The sequence below is a fragment of the Aspergillus fijiensis genome (genome assembly GCF_003184825.1).
Source record: "Aspergillus fijiensis CBS 313.89 unplaced genomic scaffold BO72scaffold_39, whole genome shotgun sequence".
Classification (NCBI taxonomy): domain Eukaryota; kingdom Fungi; phylum Ascomycota; class Eurotiomycetes; order Eurotiales; family Aspergillaceae; genus Aspergillus; species Aspergillus fijiensis.
Genome location: NW_024469015.1, coordinates 282,626 through 306,349, shown reverse-complemented (window position 1 = coordinate 306,349; position 23,724 = coordinate 282,626). Strand labels below are relative to the sequence as shown.

The following is a 23,724-nucleotide window of genomic DNA, read 5'->3' as shown; positions in this document are numbered from 1 at the left end:
TGGAACAGGGGGATTCGGCACTTATCGCCTGGTTTTGATGCTGCATGGTTGAAGGCAGATTGCGGAGGAGGGCATCTATGTCATCCTGACCACCCTTCAAGTCCCCACCAGCTGTGTACCGTACAGTAATCACCTCACTCCGCGCTTCCATCTACCCCCCGACAATCATCTACGCCCACTTACCCCAAGCCCCAGCGCAACTACAGTAGTAACAGTATCGTAAAAATAGTAGTCATTCTCATTAATAGTAGCTCAACGCTAAATCATCATCACAGGCAGGGGGAGGAACACGAGATCATCAACGTCATCAGCATCAACGTCATCATCACGAAGGCCACCACTTTACAAAAACCAGCACACCCAACCACACGAAATGTCATTCCGGCTTCTGCCCATACACGACATGGACCTTGGTGTAGAGGTGGATGCTGGGGTCGCGCAGCTCGTTCTTGATCCCGGCCACGAACACCTCGATCTCGGGCTGCTGCCAGCCCAGGACGCGCGTGAACAGCGCGTAGCAGTAAGGGCCCATGGCCTCCAGCATGTTGACCTGGTGGAATTTGCCCAGGTCCTTCATCTTGGGATCCTTGGCCCAGGGGCCCTGGGGGAGCTGTCACCCGTCATATATCCAGTTAGCTTATCATATGCCCGCCGATCTGGAATTTGGCCTGCCCCAAACGGATGCGAACAAGATGGCCAGTCCCCTAAGAGCTTTCCTACAGGTCCAGGGGACTCAGGGTCAGGGGCTAACCTTGTAAATTTCCTCCCGCACGTTCACGAACCCCGCCTTCTCCATCTTCTCCTTCCACCCGAGCACGCTCTGCAAGTCCTTGCCGTGCTTCCGCGCCGCGTCGTGCATGAACTTGATCCCCTCCAGCAGCGTCGTCGCCTTCTGGTGCGTCCCGTCGTCCGAGTACGTGTTGACCTCCATCGAGGCGATCTCGAAGTACCCGCGCGGCCGCAGGTTCTCGAGCGCCTGCGCCATCAGCCGGTCGACGTCGCGGATGCAGCCCTCGAGCTCGCGGCCGTGGATGTAGTCGAACGGTCTGCTGTAGGACCAGGGCTGTTCGAAGTCGTCAACCTCGAAGCGGCAGTTGGGGGGGACCCTGGACTGGATGTTAACCCTGGGTGTTTGGATTTTGGTGGCTGGGCGGAGCTAAAGATAAAGCCCAGGGGCGAGTACTTACCATGATGGTTGAATAGGACTGAGGTCGTTGCCTGTATCCAGAAAAGAAAAAGCCCCAGTAGGTCAGTCACATCGTTTTACCCTAAGAACAAAGCGCGCGGTCATAGAAGACTAGGTGGGTAGCTGGATTTACCGATAACTTCGGATCCCGTATTCGCACTGCCGGAAGATGCACCGTATTAGCCACTTCGTTTCCCAGATCGCCCTTCCTCCACTGCAGCTGCAGCCTAAGTTCAAGTCTGTGGTTCTCTCCGCAGAATTGTAGGAGTCCGACTTACTCCGCAAAGTCTAGTGCCCAGATCCCCGTGCCCGTGCCCAGATCCAGGACGCGAGCCGGGTTTTGGACAGGCGCCCGGTGCAATTCTCCCTTCAGGAGCATGCTATAGATGTGATGGCTCTGTATCCAGTGTCGTCTGATTAATATCCATCATTCGTTGTGCGGATCTCCGCCGCTTCCCTCGGTCTTCTCCGCTGGAGATGTGTGCGTATATGTGAGCGTGGTGTACTAACCAAATCGAGGCGATCTTGCTCTTGCTCGTCATTGGGCTGCAATACTGATCAGTATGGACGTTCCGAGGTCCGAGGTTGAACTGCGTCGAGAGCGTTCAGGGCCCTCGCAGCGGAAGGAGTGTATCATACTAAAAAATATTCACCCTCATGGTAGGAATGATATCTGCGACCGTTCTGGGAAGGAAAAGGAGCCTAGTTAGCGAAAGGACGAGGAGATGAGGCGACGAGGAAACCTAGAAGTACCTCATAGCTGGGAAACGTATTAGCTCGGGCTGGAAATAACAATTCTTGTCTTTATTCAAAATACATACTTATAGTTCATAACACTCGATTCGAGACTGGAAGTATAGCTAGCATCGTCCAGCCTGTGGAAAATATTAGCATGGTTCTCGTTAAGGGTTGTAGTGGTAGTGATCCAGCGCGAACCAACGGAACGGCGGACGTCAGTCTCGTGGGCTGGAAAACTTACGAGTCGGGATAAGTGGAGTCATTGTCATCGAAGTCCTGTCCCGCCAGCACCTGCGGGTTAGCTATCTAGTCGGGGCTTTTTGGGTGGGAGGGGGAAAGGTTAAAGTTTGGCAGAGTCACTGACATCCGGCTCAATGATACTGTCATCAATTTCATGTGGAGGGGCATTGTCGGCGCTCATGTTGAAGAAAATAACAAAAAAAGGTGAGGTGCGGGATATGTGGCGATGGTGGTAGTGTGGTAGTGGGTAAGGCGAGAATTAGAATAATTGGAGATCGGTTGATTGATGAATTGATGATTGAGCAATCGAGAGATTGAGCGATGGAGCGGTGGCCAGAAGTGAATTACCACCCCGGCTGAGTTCTTGGTAACTTATCGAATGGCCCCGCTAGTGCAAAGTGAAAATAATCCGGTGTCAAGGCAAAAGCAGCGACGTTGAAGAGAGAGGATGGATGGATGGATGTATGTAGTAAAATTCCAGAATAAAAAAGGGGCCCCGATGGAACTCTCCTAAATTAGTTAAGCATAAAATAGTACCTAATGGATGGTATGTGGTTAGTGAAAAAGAGGGATGGACAGAGATGAAAAAAAAAAAAGAAAAAGAAAAAAGAAAAACAAACAAGAATGAAAATCGATTTTCGGAGTAGTAGGAACTCCGATATTTAAGCCAGTTTCTGTTGAGAAGCAAGAGTAATGAAGATAGTAATCGGATAGGAGAAGGTCATAAGACACCAACAGAGAAGAAGATCCAAGAAGTAAGAAGCCATGCAATAATACGGAGTAGTAATAACAATAATATAATAAACAATAAGGGGAGGGGGTTATTTCATGGATATCTCAACAGTCCAACAGTCGGATCGGGCTCAGCGGGCCAGTGATGAGATGCGAGAAGAGACTGAGACTGGGCCGAGGAGGAAAGGAAGTTAGGAAAAAAGCCAGACATGCATGCAGCCAAACCTTGAAAGACTGAAGAAAAGGATACTCAGGCAGGGCCTGTTCCCGTCTGTCTGTCTTGGGGGTTCTGAGAGCTTTCATGCAGGATAACCGTTTGAACCCCAGTCAGTCGCCCACCGCAATCCTTTCGTCGTTGGCTGGGCCTCGGAGGAGGCTTCGTACAGCTAGCTCGAGTACGGAGTACAGTAGCGCCCGACAAGCGGTTCCATACAGAGCTCCCTCACTGCTTCACGATGCAGTGGGGAAGGTGGTGATGGTGGTGATGGTGGTGGTGGCGGTCGCTTACAGGATGCGATAAATGTTGGTCCGTGCCGCACAGCTGCTACTAGAAGATAGATCGTTGTCTTTAGGTTAAGTTGGACGGAATCTGTCTGGAGGCTTGGACATGCAAAAGTGCAGGGGTGTTGACCAGTTCAGTGACTAACTATACTTGGTGCTCCGAAAAGTCGTCTTGGAGGTCTAGGTTCGAGTGACGGGAGAGTTGATGACAGCAAAGAAATGCGGTCGGTCTTGGCCTATCGGCGATAGGCGGAAAGAGCTAGCTTTCTACCTAGTAACGTTAGTTAGGTGAAAGTTGCTGACTACTCCAATCATTGAACCGTATAAGTTAAGTTAATTCAACTGTCTTGCAAACTTCAACCTTGTTAAATACTGCTCGAAGGTGGTCAAAAGTACTCAGTATGAGAACAACATGGCCACCCTCCACATCACCATTCTTCAGCAAGAGAAAAGATCGGAGATGGACACACCAATGCAAGCCGTATGCGAGCAAGCCCACGCAGCCAAGCCGAAGACCGAGGTTTTGAATGGGGCAAGTCCCCCGCTGATGATGCAGTGGAATTCAGAGGTGGACTCGAGACATGCCGACAGGAAAAGCCGTTCGTTACATGCAATTGGTTCAACAGTTCTAGGCGGTGTTACGTACTTTGCTTCTTCCCACAACTGCTTTTTCTTTTCACCTCCTGCTACTGCAGTCAGTCGAAATGCAAAGACTCGGGATCAATAGGGAAGTGGAAAACAGCCCAGGCGTCAAAAGTCTAAAGTTCCCGCCATGTGTCACTCCTCTTGTCAGCATGCCGTGGAATCCAAAAGACCCATCCGTGTTTGTTCAGGACTCAGGAGTCCAATGTGCGAATCGGTGTGGATTGTGGAGAACAAACGGGACCCTCCTTCCACCTTTTTCACCTTTCGAGTCTCTCAAGAGTCAAGCCTGTAGTCTAAAGCATTTTTTCATTCGAACGGCCCGAATGCATTCATGCACAGTCTCGGCTCTGCTTTTGTCAGCCTATGACCTCGCATAACTAAAACATCATCCAAGATGACTTTGCATGGATCAATTGGGTTCTGTTATCCGGCATTGCGCTCTGACAGTCACCATCGTCTAGCATGTCCAAAAAGGAAAGTTTCTTGGTCATGGTCATGGTGTGATGCCCTCTTCCTGTGCTCCAAAGTCAAAACAACAGACATCCGGACGGCCCCTGCCGGGCACCGGTAGTGGGTCTTCTTCCCCCCTCCCGTCAAGTACACGTTGTAGTCTACTCCGTACTGTATGTGTGTAGCCTCCCCGCTAACCGTTCCTCGAGTTGTGCTCTCAAGCCCGGCAACGGTTTTCCGTGAATTTCGACCACAACCAGCTATGCTATGCAAATTGCTAATCCCCGCATCGACATCTATCAAGTGCCATGTAACGTCCTACTTCCACCCGTTTGTATGCGCTCGCCACTGATATGCAGTAACCCACCCCTTCGATGGTAGCCCTGAGTTCACGAGGTCCAAGCGGGTACACCCAGCACTCGCAGGAGCCGGCATGGATCGATCAGAGCCATCTGGCAGGAGAAGCTGAGCAATGAGCAAGGCGGGACCTGCATGGGGCATCGCATCGTCGCTTTTGAATCGTAAGGAGTTGGGCTTTCGAACCGAAAAGCCACTCACAGAAAGGACTGTACAGTACTTTTGAACAACCGACTTCTGTACAGGGTACCGTGTATGGACTTATCATCGACCCTCGCCTCATCCATCCCATCACTGCAGTTGCATCTATGTCTCAGGTGAATCGATCCATTTTCACCGCAAGAACCCTTGATCATTGCTGAAGCATCCCAAAACACGTTTGCCATCCATCACCAGACCTCACCCAGTCCAGCACAGAGAATAATGCAAAACCGACCATTTTCCAAGCTTGGAAGGGCCAGAAGAGCAGACAAAGGCATCGCCCTGGATTGAAAAATCCCATGCTGACTGCAGCCCGCCCACCTGGCGGTAGCACCTCCAGCGAAAGTGCCAGGTTCAACCATGTACATCGCAGCCAATCTCTGCGACTACGTAGTAAGTAGCTAGAAATCTGCTGCTGGCTTCTGACTATCCCACTGTAAGTGTATACATTCGGGTCCCCGCAGCTAGTACCGAACGGGCCATCGGTTAGACCTACCACAACGGGGCGGTCCAAATGGCCCCGACTTGACTTCAGATAATGAACAGAACAGGCCTTTTCCCCCCCCAAAGTTCGAAGGGCCCAAGCGGTGCTCTCATATTGGGCGTAGCATGGGCAAGGATTCGACCCTTGAGTGGTTTTTATGGCTCGGATGGGTCGGGGGAGAGTCGGTGCCCTACCCGCACAGCGCCAGACTATTGAGGGATTGGAGAGGTTTCATTATGGAAAAGCTAAGGGACTTAGTGTTGATATTCTGGACTCCTACTGTGTCAATGTACGGATTTCAGAAGACACTAAGCAAAACTTGGAGGGGAGCAACTGGGTTCACGGCGATACACGGAGTCGAGGCTCAGGAAAGGGATGGGCCATGTGGTTGACAGAAGTGGAGATTGGGCGTAGAGCCAGCCCTTTTAGAAGTGTACATTTCGTGATGGCATGATGCTCGGCTCTTTATGGTTATCAGAGTCTGGGGGGAGAGTGGAATACATGGTAGAGCAGTTTGTGCGCCGGGGGCGCGGGGGGGGGGGGTGCGGCTTAGATTACCTTTCCCTCGGCAGTTGCGATCAGAACAGAATATACTTAACACTTAGATGACGATTCTTATAACTCCCTACATCTCTTCCTTACTAATCTTCCATGATGCGACAGTGCTCATACACCTCATGTAAGCGTAGACAGTCAGTTAAATAGGCAAGATCAATTACAGTAGAGCGAATGCTCAACCCAAGAAAATGACTACGAAGTGCTGTGACTTTGTAGCGAGGAGAACATGCAATGCCGGGAACAAACAGTGCAAACAACCACACATCGGATCGTCACAACTTTCTCCCGCGCCGACGCGCTGGCAGCTCCGCCAAGCAGTCGAATGGTCGGGTTGTCATTGTGATCCTTATTTGTGACTTAGCAGAACCATTGTTTTTTTTAGCGGTAATATACTTGTCTAAGTCTTGAGGTGAAAGCTCTGAGAAGTAGGTGCTGATCGAACAAGTAGAAAGCTCCCAGACTCCCGCATAGCTTGGAGCCGCTTTGGTTTTAGTTGTTTATCCGCCGAGGTTTTGGTGTACCCCCGAGGTCGCGTCGCAGCACGTATCGTTTCCCATCACACGAAATCATTTCTTCCTATATATACCGCGAAAATGCCGAAACGAAAGGCGGCAGCTGCAGCTTTGTCCAGCCTGGCTGGCTCCGACGACGAGAGCATGATCCAGGCCGACGGCGCACAAGAACGACGCGACGGCGCCCGCCCGACGAAAAAGGCCCGGGGGAGGCCACGGTCCAAATCGACGGACTTGAAGGCATCGCCACCACCGAGACGCGAGTCCACCCATGCACAACCGCAGCCGGAGAGCTCGAGCAAGAAGAGCGGAAGGAGGGGCAGGCCCAAGGGCAGCAGGAACTCGGTGCAAGCGGCACCGCAGGATGAACCGGAGGAGCAGGAACCGCCCGCAGAGGCCGCGAGCGAAGCACAAGCTCCTGCGGTGGCGGAGTCTGCAGCGGTCTCCAACGACGAGCTGGCTGAGTCGCAACCGACCGCGGCCAAACCTTCCAAGCGCAGCAAGGCTTCGAAGTCGGGCAAGACGGGCGGGGCTGGTTCACGGTCGCGCAGCAAACCGACCGACAAGCCCGTCGTAGCGGACGGCGAATTCGAATACACCCCCTCGAGCAAGCGACGCCAACAACCGCCGCCGTCGGAAGAACGCGATGCGCCTCCGCAGAAGACGCGAGCCAAGAACAAAACCGGGACGAAGGACACGCGTGATGAATCGGAGGTGGAGGATAATGTGCCGGAGGATGCAGCGGAGGAAGTCGATGAGACGGTGCTGCAAGAGGCGCCACCAACTGGGACCCGCTCGCGCTCGGCCTCTCCGACTAAGCGCAGGCAGTCTCTGCGGGATGCGCGGGTATCTCCGTCCAAGCCGCGCACCAGTGATGAGCCTGAGTTGCGACGGAAGATTGGAGAGCTGACGAAGAAATGCGATACCCTCGAGAACCGCTACCGGACACTCAAGGAGATTGGCATAGGTGAAGCGAATGCGAATATGGAGAAGCTACGGAAGCAGTGCGAGTCCATGACCACCGGTGCGTGTACCATCCTATGCAGACAGAGGGTAGAACCGACTAACGCGATGCAGCCTCAAACAATCTGATTGCCGCTTTGAAAGCCGAGTTGGAAGCTCAAAAGGCTCTTGGTCAACAAAGCCGCAAGCTTCAGAAGCAACTGCAGGAACGGGACGCGGAGGTCGCTCAGTTGAAGACCCATGCTGAGGAGACTGAAACCCAACTCTCCTCTGCTCAGAATGAGGTCAAGGCGTTGCAGACGAAACTCTCTGCTGCCCGCAACACCGCCGCAAGTCTCGAGACCGCGGCTGCCAATTTGAAGGTTCCTGGTAGTGCGATCAAGGGCGGCGGCAACCGCGCCAATGCGGCAGCCAACGCCGAAGCTGCGCAGGCAGCCCAGTTTGCGCAGCTGAAGGAGGATCTCTACAGTGATCTCACTGGTTTGATCATCCGTGATATCAAGAAGCGTCAGTCGGATACTCTATACGACTGTATCCAGACCGGCAGCAACGGAAGTAAGTATACAGGCTCTACGGTGCATTGTGCTTGCGCTGACTCGGCTACAGCTCTTCACTTCAAACTGGTTGTCCCTCATGTATCATCCACCAACTACGAGTCCGCTGAATTCCAGTATATTCCTCTGTTGGACGATAAACGCGACCGTGACTTGATCGATATTCTTCCTGAATACTTGACGGTTGATATCACTTTTGTGCGCCAACAAGCATCCAAGTTCTATACTCGCGTGATTGATGCTTTGACGAAACGGCGGAGTACTGCTGCCAACTGCTAGCCCTGGAGGCTAATGAGCGTCCGCAGTATTTATATGGTGGAATTTATGTGGGGCGGTATTAAGCGTGGCCCTCGAGGGAGACCTAGCCGAGTTGTCGGAGGGCCGCAGAATCCGGCATTGGATTTGATCTTGATTTTCTTTTGATTAGTTTTTTTTTTTTTTTTTTTTTTTCTGATGTTTTCTGGGGCTTTCTATACCAACAGGCGTGTCAATTTATCTTTTTCTTTCTTGTTTAATATCAATGTGATCCCCAAACGATGTGTTGCTTGATGGAGTTGAGTGGGATATGAGATCTCCGGCAGGTAGCTATTCCGCGAGTGCGTTCGGCATCATATGGGATGATTCGGCTGGGAGCCTTAGGCGAAGACGGGACTGCGGCAAGCGACGGGGCGGGATTGCGATTGCGGGCCTCCGTGGGTGCCCCTCGGGGTGGTCATTCAACTCACTGGGGCAGGGTCTTTTCTCTCTCTGCCTGGCTCGCTTTCGGCGTTCGCCAACTTCGACCTCGCCAAATTTCCCCTCCTATCAGAGTTGTCGCCAAAATTGTCGACTGGGTCAGGAACCGTCATAGCCCATCGCCGCCTAGTCAATTAATTAAACTGGAAACCCAGCTGGCATTTCTCTTCTCTTCTTCTCTTCGACTGACAGACTATTTCACCTGAGAACTCCCCTGACATCCTCTTGCTTCGACTTTTCTTTTTCTTTTCCCTCCCCGCTCCCCCCAATAACTTTCCCACCGCATTTGCTGTGCACCGTACCCCGCCATGGCTGCCCCGCAAGAACTTGTCCCCCAGACCGAAACCATCGCGGAGGTTTACGCAACCGACGACGCCTCAACCACTTCGGTCGCTCCGGAGCACCAGACTCGTTTCAATGCCTTGGTGTCCAAATTCACCAAGCTATACTCTCAGCGCCCCGATTTTGTCGCTCGCAGTCCCGGTCGCGTCAACATTATTGGTGAGCATATTGACTACAACCTGTACGATGTCCTTCCGACTGCCGTCAGTGTCGATGTGATCATCGCCGTGAAGGTGGTCCCTGCTACTGGCTCAGAGTCTGTGGTCAAGATCTCCAACGTGAACCCGGAGAAATTCCCCACGCGCGAGTTCACCGTGCCCCGCGACACGGACGTTGAGATCGACCCCAAAAAGCATGACTGGGTCAATTACTTCAAGGCCGGCCTGTTGGGCGCCCTGAAGTTCCTGCGCCAACGGAACGCCGACGGCTCATTCGCGCCGGCTAGCATGGAGGTTTTGCTCGATGGAAACGTGCCCCCTGGTGGTGGCATTTCCAGCAGTGCTGCCTTTGTGTGCGCCAGTGCTCTAGCCGTGATGAAGGCCAACAACCACGACGTATCCAAGCAGGACTTGCTCGATCTGGCCGTTGTTTCTGAGCGCGCAGTCGGTGTTTACTCTGGAGGGTAAGTGCTGTCCTTTTGGGTTTACCCGCTCCCATTCTGACGTTTTACAGCATGGACCAGGCGGCCTCCATCTTTTCCCGTCGCGGATACTTGCTTTACACTCAGTTCTACCCCAACTTCTCGGTCCAGCACGTGCCCATCCCCAAGGCGACTGAAGAAATCACCTTCCTCATGGCGCAGAGCTTCGTCACCTCCAACAAGGCGGAGACCGCTCCACGCCACTACAACCTCCGTGTTGCTGAATGCACTCTCGCCTCGGTGGTGCTGGCTGCCCACCACGGCCTGACCCTGCCCAAGGACAACAGCTCGCTCGGGTACAGTCTCCGCAATTTCCACAACGAGCTGATGCGCAAGGAAGGTCGCTTGGGCGATCCCTTGGAGTACCAGATTGACTCCGTGATCCAGAGCGTTCGGGAGATCTTGACTCAGGAGACCGGATACACGCGGGAGGAGATTGCCGGTCTGCTGGGAATCACGGTGCCGGAGTTGGAGTCCAAGTATCTGTCCTCGTTCCCCGTCCAGGCCGAGCGCTTCCTCCTGCGGCAGCGCGCCCTGCACTGTTTCACCGAGGCTCGTCGGGTGCTGGACTTCAAGGCCTGTCTTGCCAAGGCCCACACCTTGGACGAGCGTCGCATCCAGTACCTGGGCCAGCTGCTGAACGAGTCCCAGGCCTCCTGCCGTGACCAGTATGAGTGCAGCGCTCCGGAGGTGGACGACATCTGCGCTATTGCGCGTCGTGCAGGCACCCTGGGTAGTCGGCTGACGGGTGCTGGCTGGGGTGGTTGCACGGTGCACATGCTGCCTCAGTCCAAGGTCGAGGCCGTCACCAAGGCTCTGAAGGAGGAGTACTACCTGAAGCATTTCCCGGAGATCAGCGAGGAGAAATTGGCGCAGGCGATGGTGATCAGCAAGCCGTCGAACGGATCGTTCTTGTATGTTCCCTCTCTCTGATTGTCATGGTTACATATGCTAATTTTGTTCTAGGGTGACGGGCGCGGCTATTGCGGAGGTTCAGGTTTAGGGGGTTATGTTTTGCAGCGTGCAGCGTGGTCCTATCTAGCGATGATGTAATATAGCTCATTCTGAGTATGAGTAATTGATGATTACAGTTGGAATGACTCTTAATCCACTTGACCTCCATCAGCCTGTGCTATAGCAATTTGATGTCTTATTAGCAAGAATAGCCATTTCAGATAAGCTTGCCATGATGTCATCCCAGCTCTGCATAACTAGCTATCAGCAACCCACAAAACAAACAACCCAAACACCAACCGACCAACCCCAATCCAAGCAAACAAACAATACAAACAAGCTACCCCAAGATTAGCGTATCAGCCAACCGATCATCCCTCCCCTTTACTGTACTCCGCTCCGTAGTTCCTCTTCGCTCTCATCTTCATACCCCGAACCAAAAAAAAAAAATAAACAAGAACAACAAAAATGTCATGAACCAACCACTATGCCCACCCCTTCTTCATCACCATCATTCTCCCTCTCCAAACTGGCCACCCCGGCCGTCGCCACCCTCATAAGCTTTCTGGCGTATGGCTCGCAGTACCTCCTGAACCACTTCGAGCCCGCCCCGCTGCGCCGCGCGGAATGCTGGCGGCTGAACCTGCTGGCGGGATGTATCTGGATCTGCTACTATCGCACCTGCACTGTAGACCCGGGTCGGGTGCCGAGGGATTGGAAGCCCGCGGCGGCTGCTGCTGCCCCAGAGGATCGTAAGCAGCAGCAGCAGCAGCAGCCGCGCAAATCCCAGCCCAATGGAGCTGTCGGCAATGGCGGCGGCCGATGGTGCCGCAAATGCGAAGCGTATAAGCCGCCGCGGGCGCATCATTGTCGGACATGTCAGAGGTTGGAGCCCCCCGCCCCTTTCTTCCCATATGCCCCTGAAGAATATGGCAACCAGGTTGGATGATGGTGATGATGATGATGATGATGATGATATTTTCTAAGATTCCCTATGTATTGATGGCCGCTCGCTAACCGGAGTATTATATCTTGGGGACAAACTGCAGATGCATCCCCAAAATGGACCACCACTGCCCGTGGACCGCCAATTGCGTGTCGCACTTCACGCTGCCGCACTTCCTGCGGTTCTTATTCTACGCGGTGGTCGGGATGGGGTATCTGGAGGCCGTGCTGGTGGAGCGCGCGGGGCTGGTGTGGCGTGAGAGGGCGAGGCCTAGTGTTCGTTACCCTCTCGGTTTCCAGCTGCTAGCATAGCTGAAAAAGAATCCCCCAAAGGGCAAGGTCTTGGACTAACTCTGCAATCCTGGGTGTTGTGGAACACAGTATCTAGGCCCCACCGCTCTCCAGCTCGCGCACCTCTTCGTGTTGCTGGTTGTTAATAGTTTGACGGTGTTCATGCTGTTCATTCTGCTGGTGCGCACGGTGTGGGCCCTCGCCCTGAACACCACCACCATTGAGGAGTGGGAGATTGAACGCCACCAGACGCTGCTGCGGCGCGCGAGGCATTTCGGCGGGTATTTGCAGGGGCCCGGGGGCGTTCGGGTGCGGATCAAGCGCCAGGAGTTTCCGTATGATGTTGGGGTGTGGGGAAATTTGAGGCAGGGGATGGGGTCGGGGAATGTATGTTCTTTTCCTTTTTTTTGGAGTGTGGAGATTTGGGGAGAGGATGCTTGAGGTGGTGGTTTGATGCTAATTATATGGTTGATGGTACAGATCCTAAACTGGTTCTGGCCATTCGCGAGAACCCTCGATCGGAGATCGGGGTTGGAGTTCGAGGTTAATGGGTTTGAAGGTTCGTACACCATCCGTCTCCTTTGTCTAGAGATGGCCAAAAGCACAGCACTCGATTCTAAACGATGGCTCTAACAAACCCCAGATCCAAACACCACCTGGCCCCCGCCCGACCCAGACCGCATCCCCTGGACTGCTCCCGCAGCAGCAGGTGCAGCGCCAGAAAACGGCCTTCTGGCCGCCTCGTCATCGGGAACAGGGACACCCCAGAAGATCCTCCGCCGCAAGCGCTTCCACCAACGTTTCGACCGCACCCATTCTGTCCGAAAACAGGAGACACCCAGCGACTCCGACGCCAGCAACAGCGACAACAGCGGCAGCAGCGAGCCTGAGGACGCAGTCTCAGACGACGGGGAGGAAGGCTGGCGCAATGCCGACGGGGACCGGCTCAGGGACTTTGGGGTCGAGGAGGAGGTCGAGTTCTACGATGAGGAAGATATCCCGTTGGCGGTTCTGATGGTGCAGAGGGGGTATTCTTGATGGGTTGGTTTGGATGTGTGTGAGGGGGAAGGGATGCACTTGACCAATGTGTTGTGCTGAGGATGGTAGTCGATATCATATAGCTTATGGTATGAGGCATACAATCCAGTAGCAATAGAGCTTGAGGTCTCCCGGGGAATCCGGGGGTCTGGTATTGTGCTGGTCGGTAGCGGCGAGTAGGAGAGTCTACTAGTCCGAGGAGTTTACAGACTTGGTGGCTCGGTAAATCCGAGGTTTGATCAAGGTCAATCAACCGACGGCCCGGAAAAGGAACCCTCCTCAGCAATAACTCGGATGATGTGTTCGGACGGTAGGTCGCGATAAGTCGAGGCTACATCTCGGACATTGACGGCCGAGCAGACTGTGTACGGTTGTTTACTATACAAATCATCTTTCACACAGTGGGTACGGCATGTTTCAAAGCATCGAGACTATGATCACTATCACAATAATCACACTTTCAGTCTAGGACATCAACAATTATCTGTGTTTCTAACTCGCTACTAAGTCATGTCTCACATACCACGTACGCAGCTGCAAGGACCAGGTGTTGCCTGTAGCGCATACCCTAGAGGGCTATATGGCTATCTTCAGTATCTTCTGCCTCCACCGTCCCGAGGTTATACTTACACTCCAACGACCACAAACCCTCATCATATATCTCCACATGAAAAAGACAACCATCGTCTAGAAATGCATCTTCTTCCTCCCAGCCAAAGCGGAATGAACCCCCTTCCCCCATCAAAACACAAAACATACCAGCCTGTCTCAAGGAACCTCCGCAATGCTACGCCTTGAACCCGCCTACGCAAGGGATACCCTTCCAGCCAAAACCCCTAACAACAAACCAACCCAATAGTACGAATGTACTTGGAGATGCACGAGCGCGCGTACCTACATCCAACACGCGCATCTTGACTCAAAACGCGCACGCATCCCGCATCCCCCCAGCGACATGCACCCTTCCCCCTCGTTCCCTCCCTTCCTCCCTTCTTGATCCACAACCATCTCCACGCTCCACCTAGAAATTCCTCAAATACCATACCCAGCGCCACAGCATCCACCCCCAACCTTCCAACAAAACCCATCCTGACCCAGCGCGCACGAAAAATCACGCCATCCATCCATCTGCCTTCCAATAATCCCATCCTGACACACAACAACCCACCAAAATCCAAAATGCACCTCCAAACCCTCCTCCTCGCCCTAGCCGCCACCCTCGCCGCCGCCGACCTGATCGAATACTGCCCCTTCGCGCAGGACAAGACGGGCATGCTGCAGCACCCCTACTGCTGCGACAGCTACACGCCCTCGGCGGTGACCAACCTGGCGGTGGAGGGGAATAACTGTATGCTTCCTATTGTTTTGCAGAATTGCTATGTATCTTTGAGTGAGAGGACGAGCTAGGCTAATCTGATGGCGATCGTACAGGCCAACAACTCACCGAGCCGGTGGCCAAGTGTCCTAATGGCTTGGGGGTGAAGTGTTGTTATACTATTGTAAGTTCATCCTTCTCAATCTGTCGGAGGAGAGAGAGGTAATATTACGGAAAGACATGATGCTGATTCGAGGGTTCGCGGGGCAATTAGAACCAGAAGTTTATCTGTACGGCGGATGGAGTGTTGGAGGATGATTAGATGGGGTTTTCATTTGGTGGATGTATGGTGGGGGGGTTGTGGTGAATAGGGTCGGGGTTGAATTGGGGGATCATTTGAAGGGGGGCGTTGGGTAATGTGGTATAAAAGTTCGCTGGAGGAGGCTGCTTGGATGGATTGATGGTTCGGTTCGAATGAGGTATGAAGAAGAGAACCCTGGGCAGGCTGTTGTCTGTGAGGGTTGGAGACTCCCTTGACCGGCCGATTGGAATACAACTCGGGTGAAATAATTGACTTTCATATTGCTGGAATTCAGTAGCCCTTCAAATATAAAAAAGATTTATTGAAGTTCTCCAACGTTTGAACTCTTTGTATCTAACAAAAGTCATCTAGGTATGCTTCATATATGTTTGGACTCCAATTCTTTCGAGGTGGTTGGTGGGTTGTAATTCGATAGGCAGGAGGGGAACTGCATCTGAGTGTTGCGGGATAGCTCCGAGGTCGTGTTTGGTAGGAAACATCATGCCGTGCTGTAAGCATCACTTGGAATAACCCCAACAAATCACTTCTTCGCTACATCGTTAGCTGCCATGTCTAATGATTAATCACATAGGGCTACGGAGTAGTGTACCTGACAGTAACGTAAGAGTGACTGCGTTGGAGAATCATTGAGATGGGTGTAACAGTACGTCATCGGGATGTCATCCCCGCCCAACCCTCGAAATCAACAATACTTATACCGCACACTATGGACACCTCCAATGCTCTACCAAACTATCCTTCCAAAATCTCCAGCCTATAACCGATATCACCACAGCACTACGATCCAAAATGCCCACCAAAAAGGTCCTCATCGTCCTCAGCGACGCCAACTCCTTCCCGCTGAAGAAGACCTCCGGCGCCGACGCCGGCCAGACGGTCGACCAGCCCTCGGGCTTCTTCCTGATGGAGCTGGCCAAGCCCCTCCAGAAGCTCCTCGACGCCGGCCACGAGGTCACCTTCGCCTCGCCCCGGGGCCAGGAGCCCGTCCCGGACCCCAACAGCGAGTCGCTGCTGGCCTTCGCGGGCAACTTCTACGAGCGCCGGCGCGAGAACGCGCTCATCGAGCGCATGAAGCGCGAGAACGGGTTCGGCCGGCCGCGCCCCCTCGCCAGCATCAGCGACGAGGAGCTGGCCTCCTTCGCCGGCGTGTTCATCCCCGGCGGCCACGCGCCGCTGGCGGACCTCGGCGACAACCCGGACCTCGGCCGCATCCTGCGCTACTTCCACCGCGAGAACAAGCCGACGGCGGTGATCTGCCACGGGCCGTATGCGCTGCTGAGCACCAAGTTCGCCGGGGACGGCGACTTCGTCTACAAGGGGTACCGTGTCGCCTCGTGGAGTGATGTGGAGGAGAAGGCGATGGAGACGTTGCTCGGGGGGGAGGTCGAGAAGGTCGAGTCGCGCTTGAGGGAGGAAGGCGCCGTCATGGAGACGGGCTTGTCGGAGAAGGTCGGCTACACTACCCTCCATCGCGAGTTGGTGTCCGGCGGTAATCCCATGGCGGCGGATGAGTTGGGCGAGCGGTTCTTGAAGATGATCAGTGTTTGAGGGCTGGTTGGTGTTGACTGTTGTACATATTAATGATTAGTGTAATGATGATATGATGATACATGGATCTGCTGCGTGTGAAAAGGATTAATATGAGAGCCGGTAAGACAACATGTAAGAAGCGTGTTTCATGAGTCTAGTAAGGCTTGAATCTATCTTTGTTCTTGGATCGTTTCTCCTTCTGTCGCGTTCCCTTGGCCGAGCCGTCCGCTTGCGTTGTCGAATCCCCATCCTCCGGCTTCCAGACACGGACAAACCCGTCCTCACCGCAGGTCAAAACAGATTGAGACTAGACACGGCGTTAGCTGACGTAAGGGAATTTCGTGGAGAGATATCATCTACCTGCTCATCCACATAGACTGATCGAATAACCTCTTCACCGTGAGCGCCTGGAAGACGCCACGAGTTGTTCTGATCGAATTGCCACGATGGGGAGGACACAAGTGGGACCAGGTCCAACCGTTGCTCGCTGTTCAAGTCAGCTCAAAATCATTGCACGGGTCGGAAAGGGTGGGTATGCATACAGCTTGTTGCCTGCGGCGATGTACTGGCCCTGACTGTTCTGGCACAGTTGCACAATGTATTCGCAGTTGAGCGGTTTTCGCAAGTCATTGAACTGTATGGGCTCAGCGCCCTCCGAGGTCTGGTCATCCGGATTGGTCGTGGGATGGATCGCGAAATCCTCATCATGACTGAGGGCATAGACGGTCTTCTCGTCCAGGAACCCGGCATGATGCACGGAGCCGTGGTTGATGACCTGCACCAACGCCTCATCCTCATCGGTGATGGTAGTATCGTAGATGTTGACCAGCCCGTCCGTACTGCCGGAGAGTGCGATATGGCTGCGGGTGGGGTGATATTGGAGCTGTCATGCATTTTAGCAGGGGAAAACGAAGGATTGAATTTGACATCCAACGCGGCAGGCTACTAACCTCGGTCACATCGTCGTTGTGACTTTCCACATATTCCAACCGGGGTTGATTTGCTGATCGGATGTCCCTGTTGCTGTTAGTGTGCTGCGAACCTTGTCTAACGATGCCATCTGCAGATGTCTTCCCCAACACAAAGTCAGATGCTTGGCGCACTTACCAAAAGGCGACCACGGCTTGCTGTCCGTAATTCGACGCAACAAGCTCGGTTCCTGCAGCAATATCATGGGTTTGCGGAGAGCACGCAATGGAAAGTACGGGAGCCTGGATTGCTATCGCGACAACGAGAAGGGTAAGCCAACACTTGCAATACATAACAGACAATACTTGGCTCCCCCGCATTACTCCTTACACATAGTGAGCCAGGCAACTCGTGACTTCTCACGGCTACCCAAGGGAGTTTCTCCCGCCCCATCTGACACCTAGCTAACAGGGGCAAAAGAAAAGAAAAGAAAAACGATCACCGTAGATACGTAGGAGAAAAAACAACTTACAGGGTTGCATTTCTACGGCGGGCTTCTTCCCGCTGCGCAAGTCCCAGACCTTGACCCTGCCATCTCGTCCCGCGGTGGCCAGAAGCTGCTGGCCCGCATCGTAGGTTCTTAGCGAGGTCACCACCTCGTGGGCACTCGGGGTGACTATGGATGAATGGCCGAGGCCATCCGCACTGAAAACCCGCAGCGAGTCGTCCGATGAGATTACGGCGAATGACCCGGGACCTGCTGCGGCAATGGAGTAAATGTAGTGGCCCTCGGCCAGGGACAGTGACGATGACGCCGCCGCTTGGAGCGTGTGCATGGTTAGACAGACAATTTAAGCAATCCTTCTTCTATACTTCGTTGAGTAGATCTTTTGCGATGGATCTGAAATCTTCCGGTCCATCATGGAAGGCGGTATAACAGTGGTCCGTGTTTGCACTGTTTGTGTGGGTGTGCTACTTGCAGCTTCATCGGGGTTGACTCCTTTCTTCGAAACAGTGAATAATAGCTTTGCAGGAAACGGCGCTGGACCAGATCTGCTTCCAGTGTTTCTGAAGCCTTTTGAGTAAGTTTGTATTCAGATGAATCTGTTCTAACAGCGCCCACTGCATCGCAGCAGTCAAGATAGTCATGTGACTGCATCATAGCCATTACATATCACGTGATAACCGACACTGTGAATGTCAGGTTATTCTTATATTAGTGGATAGATTCTCTGTAATTAGTCCAACAGTTTACAGCAGCAGCAGCAGCCAACAGCTTCTATGCAGCTTGTGCTTAGTAGCAGGGATAAACAATCTCACGCCGAGCTGTGTGATCCGCTGGGGATGTTGAAGCGGGGAAGCCTGGCTGCCTGGTTAACCAGGCCAAAAGACTAATTCCTACCGAACCCGACCTGTGAATGCCGCTTCGCAATTGTTCACATTGACGCTAAGGTTGCTACATACTACAGACTGCAGTGCTGGTGACATGGTTATTCTTGTCACACCTTTGGCAGTTGATCTCTAAGCGCCCAGGCCCAATAGCGCCCGCATTTCTCCTCTTTCTAGCCTCCGATCCGGGCGCTACCAACATCGCCCCTCCACGAATGACATCCCAGAACGCCATCTTTAACCCGGCCAACGTGATGCCTCTTGCAGGCCCGTGTCTTGGACCGAATGATAAACCAATCCCAAGCTCCCAGTCACTGTGTCTCTCCGCCTCTCGGGTGCAACGCATGGCCTCTGGCTCGCCAGACTGGACAGTCTTCCACCTGAACAGTGACCCTGGATGGTCGTCGCTGCGGGCGTTATCACATCGTGCTCTGCGATTTGACTCGTCAGACTGGACCTGCAGTCCCCGCCATCCTCACCATGCAAGCGCCATCGCAGGAACTGCCCATGCCCTCAGTCTGGCACTCAAAAACTCCCGCCAACCCTCCTGATTCACGGTGGCTTGTGTTTCAATGATTCTCATTCCTGCTCCCGAACTGAACTGCTTCCTTCAGTCGCTGGGACTGAAACCTTCGGAAAAGCTGCTGGCAAGCTTTGACTGGAGCGTATAGATCTCTTGGTCTGCAGTTGTTTGCCGCTTCGCTCACTTCTCCTCCTTTCTGAGCTTGGCGCCCCTTCGCGGCTCGCACTCCCAACTGAGACAACATGAATGCCTTCCAGATGTCGATATCGCGGTGTATCGCAGCGATCACGCTGCTCTCGCTCAGTCTGGTGAACGCCCACAGTATCATCACCTATCCCGGCTATCGTGGCAACAACCTGCACACCAACGGCACGGTGCAGCAGACAAACGGATTGGGTGTTGGATGGGAGAACGGCTCATACGTCTATCCCTATGGGATGCAATGGATCTACCCGTGTATGCTTGACAACCTGCTCTTTTTATCTTTGCCAAGCATCCTCATCGCTAATACAACTGTTCAGGTGGTGGGATGCCTACGTCGACGAACCGTACCAAATGGCCCGTCAACGGAGGCGCGATCGCTCTTCAGCCCGGCTGGTTCCAGGGTCACTCGACGGCCTTCATGTATATCAACATGGGCCTGGGGACGGTCCCTGACAACATGAGTCTTCCGATGGTTCCCGTCTTCGAGATCACGGGCCCCAGCAACAACCCGTACCCGGGCACGATCTGTCTGCCGCAGGTGCCCTTGCCAGCCGATATCAGCCCCAAGGTGGGCGACAACGCCACCATCCAGATTGTCGAGGTGGCCAAACACGGCGCATCTCTGTACGATGTGAGTATCATCATCGCTGATGGATATTTCGAAGCACCCGCTTATCGTGTCTGATCCTAGTGCGTGGATATCACCTTTGCCGAAGACGACGAGGTCGCCGAGGTGACCAAGGACAACTGCTTCAACTCGTCGGACATCGGCTTCAAATATGTCTTCGCCTCAAGCTCATTAACGGCGACTAGCGTCGCCCCACTGCATGGCCCTAGCCAGGCGCCAATCGTCTCGGTGCTGCTGGCGATGGCCCTGGGAGCATGGATCTTATAACGAGTCGAACCTTCTTAGCATTTGTTCTTTTTAGTGTTCACCTATTCTTGTCATACCCTCAGCCGCGACTGGCTTTTTGGTTTAGTTCTGAACGTTGGTTGCATGAATGCATAATCCGCCTGCTATTTAGGCGTTGACGACTATACGATGACCTCGGGTACGTCTCGGGTACATCCCTGTCATTTGTACGACTTAATACCATTGATGATTGTCAGTGAACAATGTCGCGTATCGCTAGTGAGTCCGATGCTCGGACTATCGGCGTACACCATGGAAAGACGTAGCCAAGCTAAGTCAGCTCGAGACCGCGGCGATGTCGCGGAGATGCTTTCCGCGGTTGACCGGACTAGGAACCGAGGCTGTTCTCAAGCGTAACGCTTACGGGATCATGATCATAGTGCAAAACAAGCAACACGCTGAATCTGTGTGCATGCGTTCTCGTAGAATGGCAACATCTCCAAGGTAAGCCCTCCTTATCGCCTCAGACATGTTACAGTTAGTTAGTATCCCGATAAGACGGATAATGACCCCGGTCTCCAATACCCCGAGAATCAACCGCCTTTGCAACCAGCGGGGGGCACGTGCCTGGCCATTTTTTTCTCTCTGTCGAGCTCGCTTAACCGGGCCGGTTCAGCCACTTGAACTCCGGTGGGGCAGTTGAACCAACCGGCCCGTCCACCGGCGGACTTCTTATCGACTCTAATCAGCTTATCGCCTGCCGATCCATACAGATCTTTGGGGATTGGAGTTCGCCTCCGACCCATGCATCAACGCATCAAGCACTTTTCGAGACGTCAATGTTGAATCAATGCACCAGGGGAGGAAGAGGGGGAGAGGTTCATCAAAGATTGAGAATGGTTTCATTGGACCTGATCCAATTCACGGTTCTTGGATTTGCCACCGATTCATGACACAAGTTTTACCAAGTTGAGCAATCTGCTCCTTTAAAAGATGCGGGTTGACATCACGAGGCGATCACGAGGCGATCACGAGGGGGCAATTGTAGATGTACATCCACATACTTAGAACTTAATAAGAATAGTCATGTGTCCAGCTGCCGCCCCCTAGACTGCTTATGAATAATAAGAAATGGGTACAACCGGCATTGGGTTTGGAGCTGCAGCTGCTACAGCTGCTGCCACTTCATAGATCTCGGTCGATATAGTAATAATGTAAGAAGAAGCAGTAATGCGGCGACCGGCAAGGAGGAACCGCCCGGTTTCCACCGGCTACTGGAGCGGATTTCCCCTTCCCCCCTTCCCTTTATCAGTTCCCAGAGAACTATCTATACAGGACTGTAGGACGACAAAGAATTAAATTTCTTCTTCTTTCTCAAGTACAACTTCTGGTCTTCTCATCTCTAGACTATTTTACACACTACACACTAGAAACTGTCCCTCTTTCTCTCTCATACATCCTCATTCATCCTCTTACTAGACCATACATTACTCTACCACCCTCTCCACCTTATCGATAAACAACACAAACACAATGAAGGCCGCTCGCCGCCCGATGCGGGCGCTCGCCAGCGCCCCCGGCCGCCGCTATGTCAGCCGGACCAGCAACGCAAAGTCCGTCGCCGCCTCGCCCGTCTCCTCCACCACCACCCTGCAACACCAGGTTTCCGCGTCTCTCCAAAGCACCTCCTCCTCCACTCCGTTGGCCAAACTGCCGCTGTCAACCGTCCTCCGCTCGCTCGTCATCCTCTCCGTCTCCTCCTCGTCGCTGCTCCTGAAACCATGCATCTTCGCCCTGTCGACGCTGGCCCACCCCAAGTCCGCCCTGCTGGACGTGGCTCGCAACCCGCTCCTTAACGCCGTCGTCAAGCACACCATCTACAAGCAGTTCAACGCCGGAGAGAACAAGGTCGAAGTGCAGCGCTCCATCCGCGACATCAAGTCGCTGGGCTACCGGGGCGTGTTGTTGGGCTACGCGCGCGAGGTCCTGGTCGGCGAGGGACAGGTCGACCCGTTCGATGAGCAGCTCGCCCGCGAGGAGATCCAGACCTGGCTGGACGGCACCCTGAAGACGGTAGATATGGCCCAGGAGGGTGATTTCGTGGCTCTCAAGTATGCTCCCCTTTCCGTCTCGCCCCAAATGTTGAAAACAACCTAAAACCTTGTGAACCTAAGCTAACCAATCTCCCCCCCCCCAAAAAGATGGACCGGAATGGGCCACCAAGTCCTCCACTACCTGCAAAACAAGTCCGACCCCTCGGAGCAAATGGACAAAGCCATCAAGCAAGTCTGCGACCTGGCGATTGCGCGCAACGCGCGCCTGCTCGTCGACGCCGAGGAGCAGGCCGTGCAGCACGGGATCGAGAACTGGGCGCTCCGGTACCAGAAGTACTGCAACGCGCGCACCCCGGGCAAGGCCATCTTCTTCAACACCTACCAGGCCTACCTAAAGTCGACGCCCGCTACGATCGCTCGCCACCTGGAGTTTGCCCGCGAGAACGGTTTCACCGCCGGCGTCAAGCTGGTGCGCGGCGCGTACCTGAAGACGGAGCCGCGGCAGCTGATCTGGGACGTCAAGGAGGACACGGACGCGTGCTACGACGGGGTCGTCGAGGCGCTGCTGACCCGCCGCTACAACGCGATGCTCCGCCCGGCCTCCGACAAGCACACCGAGCAGCTGCCCCCGCTGAACGTAATCATCGCCACCCACAACCGCGATTCCGTCCGCAAGGCCCACGCCATCCGCATGAATCAGGCCGCCACCGGCGAGTCCCAGGGCGTGGATCTGAGCTACGCCCAGCTGCAGGGTATGGCCGATGAGGTCAGCTGCGAGCTCCTCCAGGGCTTCCCTGGTGGGGAGGGCGCCGCTGCCATCGAGTCCCCCAACGTCTACAAGCTGTTGACCTGGGGTACCGTCAAGGAGTGCATGGGATTCCTGATGCGTCGCGCGGTCGAGAACACCGAGGCCGTCGGCCGCACCAAGCAGTCCCAGGAGGCGATGATGGGGGAGTTGAGACGTCGGGCGCGTCGGGCTTTCGGTCTGCGCAACTGATGCTCTACGATTATGACTGTGCTTGCTTTTTCTGCGGATTATATCCTTTTCTCTCTTGCGTGTTGAGAATATTGGCGTCCTTTTCTGCTGTCTGGTTTCGGTCTGAGTCCCTGAGCGTCTCATTGCATTTTAGATGGCGTTAGCATCAAACTTTCTTATCTTTCTTTGGTGACTTGAATGAGATCAAGATTTGATATTACTCCTTTGGTCTTCTGGGCTGTTCCTCGTAGTCGTATCGTTTGTTCTTTGGCTGCGAACATTGTATACCACTAGAAACACCCACTTATCAGTGTTTGAGCTGCGGCCGATCCAGTCAACTGACACAAACATCGACACTACATTTACTCAAAGACCCTGCAGCGTGAAACCGCCAATCATTCTTTCCCCTATCAACAAAATGACAGGACAGAGAATGTCACAGCCAGCTTCATCAGCAAACGGACTAGATTCAGGATCCGACGACGCATCCCAGAGAGCGGGGAGTCTCCCACCCAGGTCAGTCAGTGGACGATCCGCCCAGCCCTTCTCACTATCTTAGGGTCTTGCTTCTTCCCCAACCTTG

At 53.8% G+C, this 23,724-nt stretch overlaps 10 protein-coding genes across 10 annotated transcripts; 8 read left to right on the top strand and 2 right to left on the bottom strand.

The window, feature by feature from the left end:
- Positions 1–376: 376 nt before the first annotated feature.
- BO72DRAFT_470212 (class I SAM-dependent methyltransferase) lies at positions 377–2,345 on the bottom strand (the record flags this gene model as incomplete). Its single annotated transcript, XM_040947010.1, has 10 exons — positions 377–610; positions 752–1,106; positions 1,188–1,218; positions 1,320–1,345; positions 1,465–1,583; positions 1,697–1,732; positions 1,826–1,870; positions 2,004–2,061; positions 2,166–2,215; positions 2,289–2,345. 10 exons carry the CDS (start codon positions 2,343–2,345, stop codon positions 377–379), a joined length of 1,011 nt encoding a protein of 336 aa, XP_040799366.1.
- Positions 2,346–6,685: 4,340 nt separating this feature from the next.
- BO72DRAFT_382726 (putative chromosome segregation protein (Pcs1)) lies at positions 6,686–8,400 on the top strand (the record flags this gene model as incomplete). Its single annotated transcript, XM_040941483.1, has 3 exons — positions 6,686–7,628; positions 7,682–8,122; positions 8,174–8,400. 3 exons carry the CDS (start codon positions 6,686–6,688, stop codon positions 8,398–8,400), a joined length of 1,611 nt encoding a protein of 536 aa, XP_040799365.1.
- A 764-nt stretch (positions 8,401–9,164) lies between these two features.
- BO72DRAFT_460578 (galactokinase galE) lies at positions 9,165–10,841 on the top strand (the record flags this gene model as incomplete). Its single annotated transcript, XM_040946475.1, has 3 exons — positions 9,165–9,820; positions 9,871–10,752; positions 10,805–10,841. 3 exons carry the CDS (start codon positions 9,165–9,167, stop codon positions 10,839–10,841), a joined length of 1,575 nt encoding a protein of 524 aa, XP_040799364.1.
- Positions 10,842–11,279: 438 nt separating this feature from the next.
- Positions 11,280–13,528, top strand: pfa4 (putative palmitoyltransferase with autoacylation activity Pfa4; the record flags this gene model as incomplete). Its single annotated transcript, XM_040943202.1, has 6 exons — positions 11,280–11,544; positions 11,593–11,677; positions 11,842–12,013; positions 12,119–12,415; positions 12,509–12,587; positions 12,672–13,528. 6 exons carry the CDS (start codon positions 11,280–11,282, stop codon positions 13,064–13,066), a joined length of 1,293 nt encoding a protein of 430 aa, XP_040799363.1. The 3' UTR covers positions 13,067–13,528.
- Positions 13,529–14,034: 506 nt separating this feature from the next.
- Positions 14,035–15,014, top strand: BO72DRAFT_529494 (uncharacterized protein). Its single transcript, XM_040950244.1, has 3 exons — positions 14,035–14,414; positions 14,498–14,565; positions 14,656–15,014. Exons 1-3 carry the CDS (start codon positions 14,246–14,248, stop codon positions 14,701–14,703), a joined length of 285 nt encoding a protein of 94 aa, XP_040799362.1. The 5' UTR covers positions 14,035–14,245; the 3' UTR covers positions 14,704–15,014.
- Positions 15,015–15,425: 411 nt separating this feature from the next.
- BO72DRAFT_449945 (type 1 glutamine amidotransferase domain-containing protein) lies at positions 15,426–16,309 on the top strand. The gene has a single exon (XM_040945134.1). The coding sequence runs from the start codon at positions 15,493–15,495 to the stop codon at positions 16,249–16,251; it is 759 nt and encodes a 252-aa protein (XP_040799361.1). The 5' UTR covers positions 15,426–15,492; the 3' UTR covers positions 16,252–16,309.
- A 48-nt stretch (positions 16,310–16,357) lies between these two features.
- BO72DRAFT_449944 (WD repeat protein) lies at positions 16,358–18,042 on the bottom strand. The gene is made up of 6 exons (XM_040945133.1): positions 17,675–18,042; positions 17,341–17,452; positions 17,184–17,250; positions 16,776–17,116; positions 16,594–16,720; positions 16,358–16,540 (listed from the first exon to the last, which is right to left on the bottom strand). Exons 1-6 carry the CDS (start codon positions 17,976–17,978, stop codon positions 16,388–16,390), a joined length of 1,104 nt encoding a protein of 367 aa, XP_040799360.1. The 5' UTR covers positions 17,979–18,042; the 3' UTR covers positions 16,358–16,387.
- Positions 18,043–18,642: 600 nt separating this feature from the next.
- BO72DRAFT_174360 (uncharacterized protein) lies at positions 18,643–19,284 on the top strand. The gene has a single exon (XM_040939417.1). The coding sequence runs from the start codon at positions 18,747–18,749 to the stop codon at positions 19,080–19,082; it is 336 nt and encodes a 111-aa protein (XP_040799359.1). The 5' UTR covers positions 18,643–18,746; the 3' UTR covers positions 19,083–19,284.
- Positions 19,190–20,488, top strand: BO72DRAFT_174346 (copper acquisition factor BIM1-like domain-containing protein). The gene is made up of 4 exons (XM_040939416.1): positions 19,190–19,510; positions 19,576–19,889; positions 19,950–20,338; positions 20,458–20,488. The coding sequence occupies exons 1-3, from the start codon at positions 19,297–19,299 to the stop codon at positions 20,151–20,153; spliced, it is 732 nt and encodes a 243-aa protein (XP_040799358.1). The 5' UTR covers positions 19,190–19,296; the 3' UTR covers positions 20,154–20,338; positions 20,458–20,488.
- A 957-nt stretch (positions 20,489–21,445) lies between these two features.
- BO72DRAFT_408543 (proline dehydrogenase family protein) lies at positions 21,446–23,360 on the top strand. Its single transcript, XM_040942385.1, has 2 exons — positions 21,446–22,222; positions 22,313–23,360. Exons 1-2 carry the CDS (start codon positions 21,645–21,647, stop codon positions 23,160–23,162), a joined length of 1,428 nt encoding a protein of 475 aa, XP_040799357.1. The 5' UTR covers positions 21,446–21,644; the 3' UTR covers positions 23,163–23,360.
- The last annotated feature ends 364 nt before the right edge of the window (positions 23,361–23,724 follow it).

What these genes read in the sequence shown, in the direction of transcription:
- BO72DRAFT_529494 (XM_040950244.1), top strand. Translation starts at nt 14,246, where the DNA reads ATGCACCTCCAAACCCTCCTCCTCGCCCTAGCCGCCACCCTCGCCGCC. An exon ending in GGCGGTGGAGGGGAATAACT is followed by an intron (nt 14,415 to 14,497) that starts GTATGCTTCCTA and finishes GCGATCGTACAG; the next exon opens with GCCAACAACTCACCGAGCCG. An exon ending in TGAAGTGTTGTTATACTATT is followed by an intron (nt 14,566 to 14,655) that starts GTAAGTTCATCC and finishes CGGGGCAATTAG; the next exon opens with AACCAGAAGTTTATCTGTAC.
- BO72DRAFT_449945 (XM_040945134.1), top strand. Translation starts at nt 15,493, where the DNA reads ATGCCCACCAAAAAGGTCCTCATCGTCCTCAGCGACGCCAACTCCTTC.
- BO72DRAFT_449944 (XM_040945133.1), bottom strand. Translation starts at nt 17,978, where the DNA reads ATGCACACGCTCCAAGCGGCGGCGTCATCGTCACTGTCCCTGGCCGAG. An exon ending in CAAGCCGTGGTCGCCTTTTG is followed by an intron (nt 17,251 to 17,340) that starts GTAAGTGCGCCA and finishes TAACAGCAACAG; the next exon opens with GGACATCCGATCAGCAAATC. An exon ending in CAGTCTATGTGGATGAGCAG is followed by an intron (nt 16,541 to 16,593) that starts GTAGATGATATC and finishes CGCCGTGTCTAG; the next exon opens with TCTCAATCTGTTTTGACCTG.
- BO72DRAFT_174360 (XM_040939417.1), top strand. Translation starts at nt 18,747, where the DNA reads ATGACATCCCAGAACGCCATCTTTAACCCGGCCAACGTGATGCCTCTT.
- BO72DRAFT_174346 (XM_040939416.1), top strand. Translation starts at nt 19,297, where the DNA reads ATGAATGCCTTCCAGATGTCGATATCGCGGTGTATCGCAGCGATCACG. An exon ending in GATGCAATGGATCTACCCGT is followed by an intron (nt 19,511 to 19,575) that starts GTATGCTTGACA and finishes ACAACTGTTCAG; the next exon opens with GTGGTGGGATGCCTACGTCG. An exon ending in ACGGCGCATCTCTGTACGAT is followed by an intron (nt 19,890 to 19,949) that starts GTGAGTATCATC and finishes GTCTGATCCTAG; the next exon opens with TGCGTGGATATCACCTTTGC.
- BO72DRAFT_408543 (XM_040942385.1), top strand. Translation starts at nt 21,645, where the DNA reads ATGAAGGCCGCTCGCCGCCCGATGCGGGCGCTCGCCAGCGCCCCCGGC. An exon ending in GGTGATTTCGTGGCTCTCAA is followed by an intron (nt 22,223 to 22,312) that starts GTATGCTCCCCT and finishes CCCCCCAAAAAG; the next exon opens with ATGGACCGGAATGGGCCACC.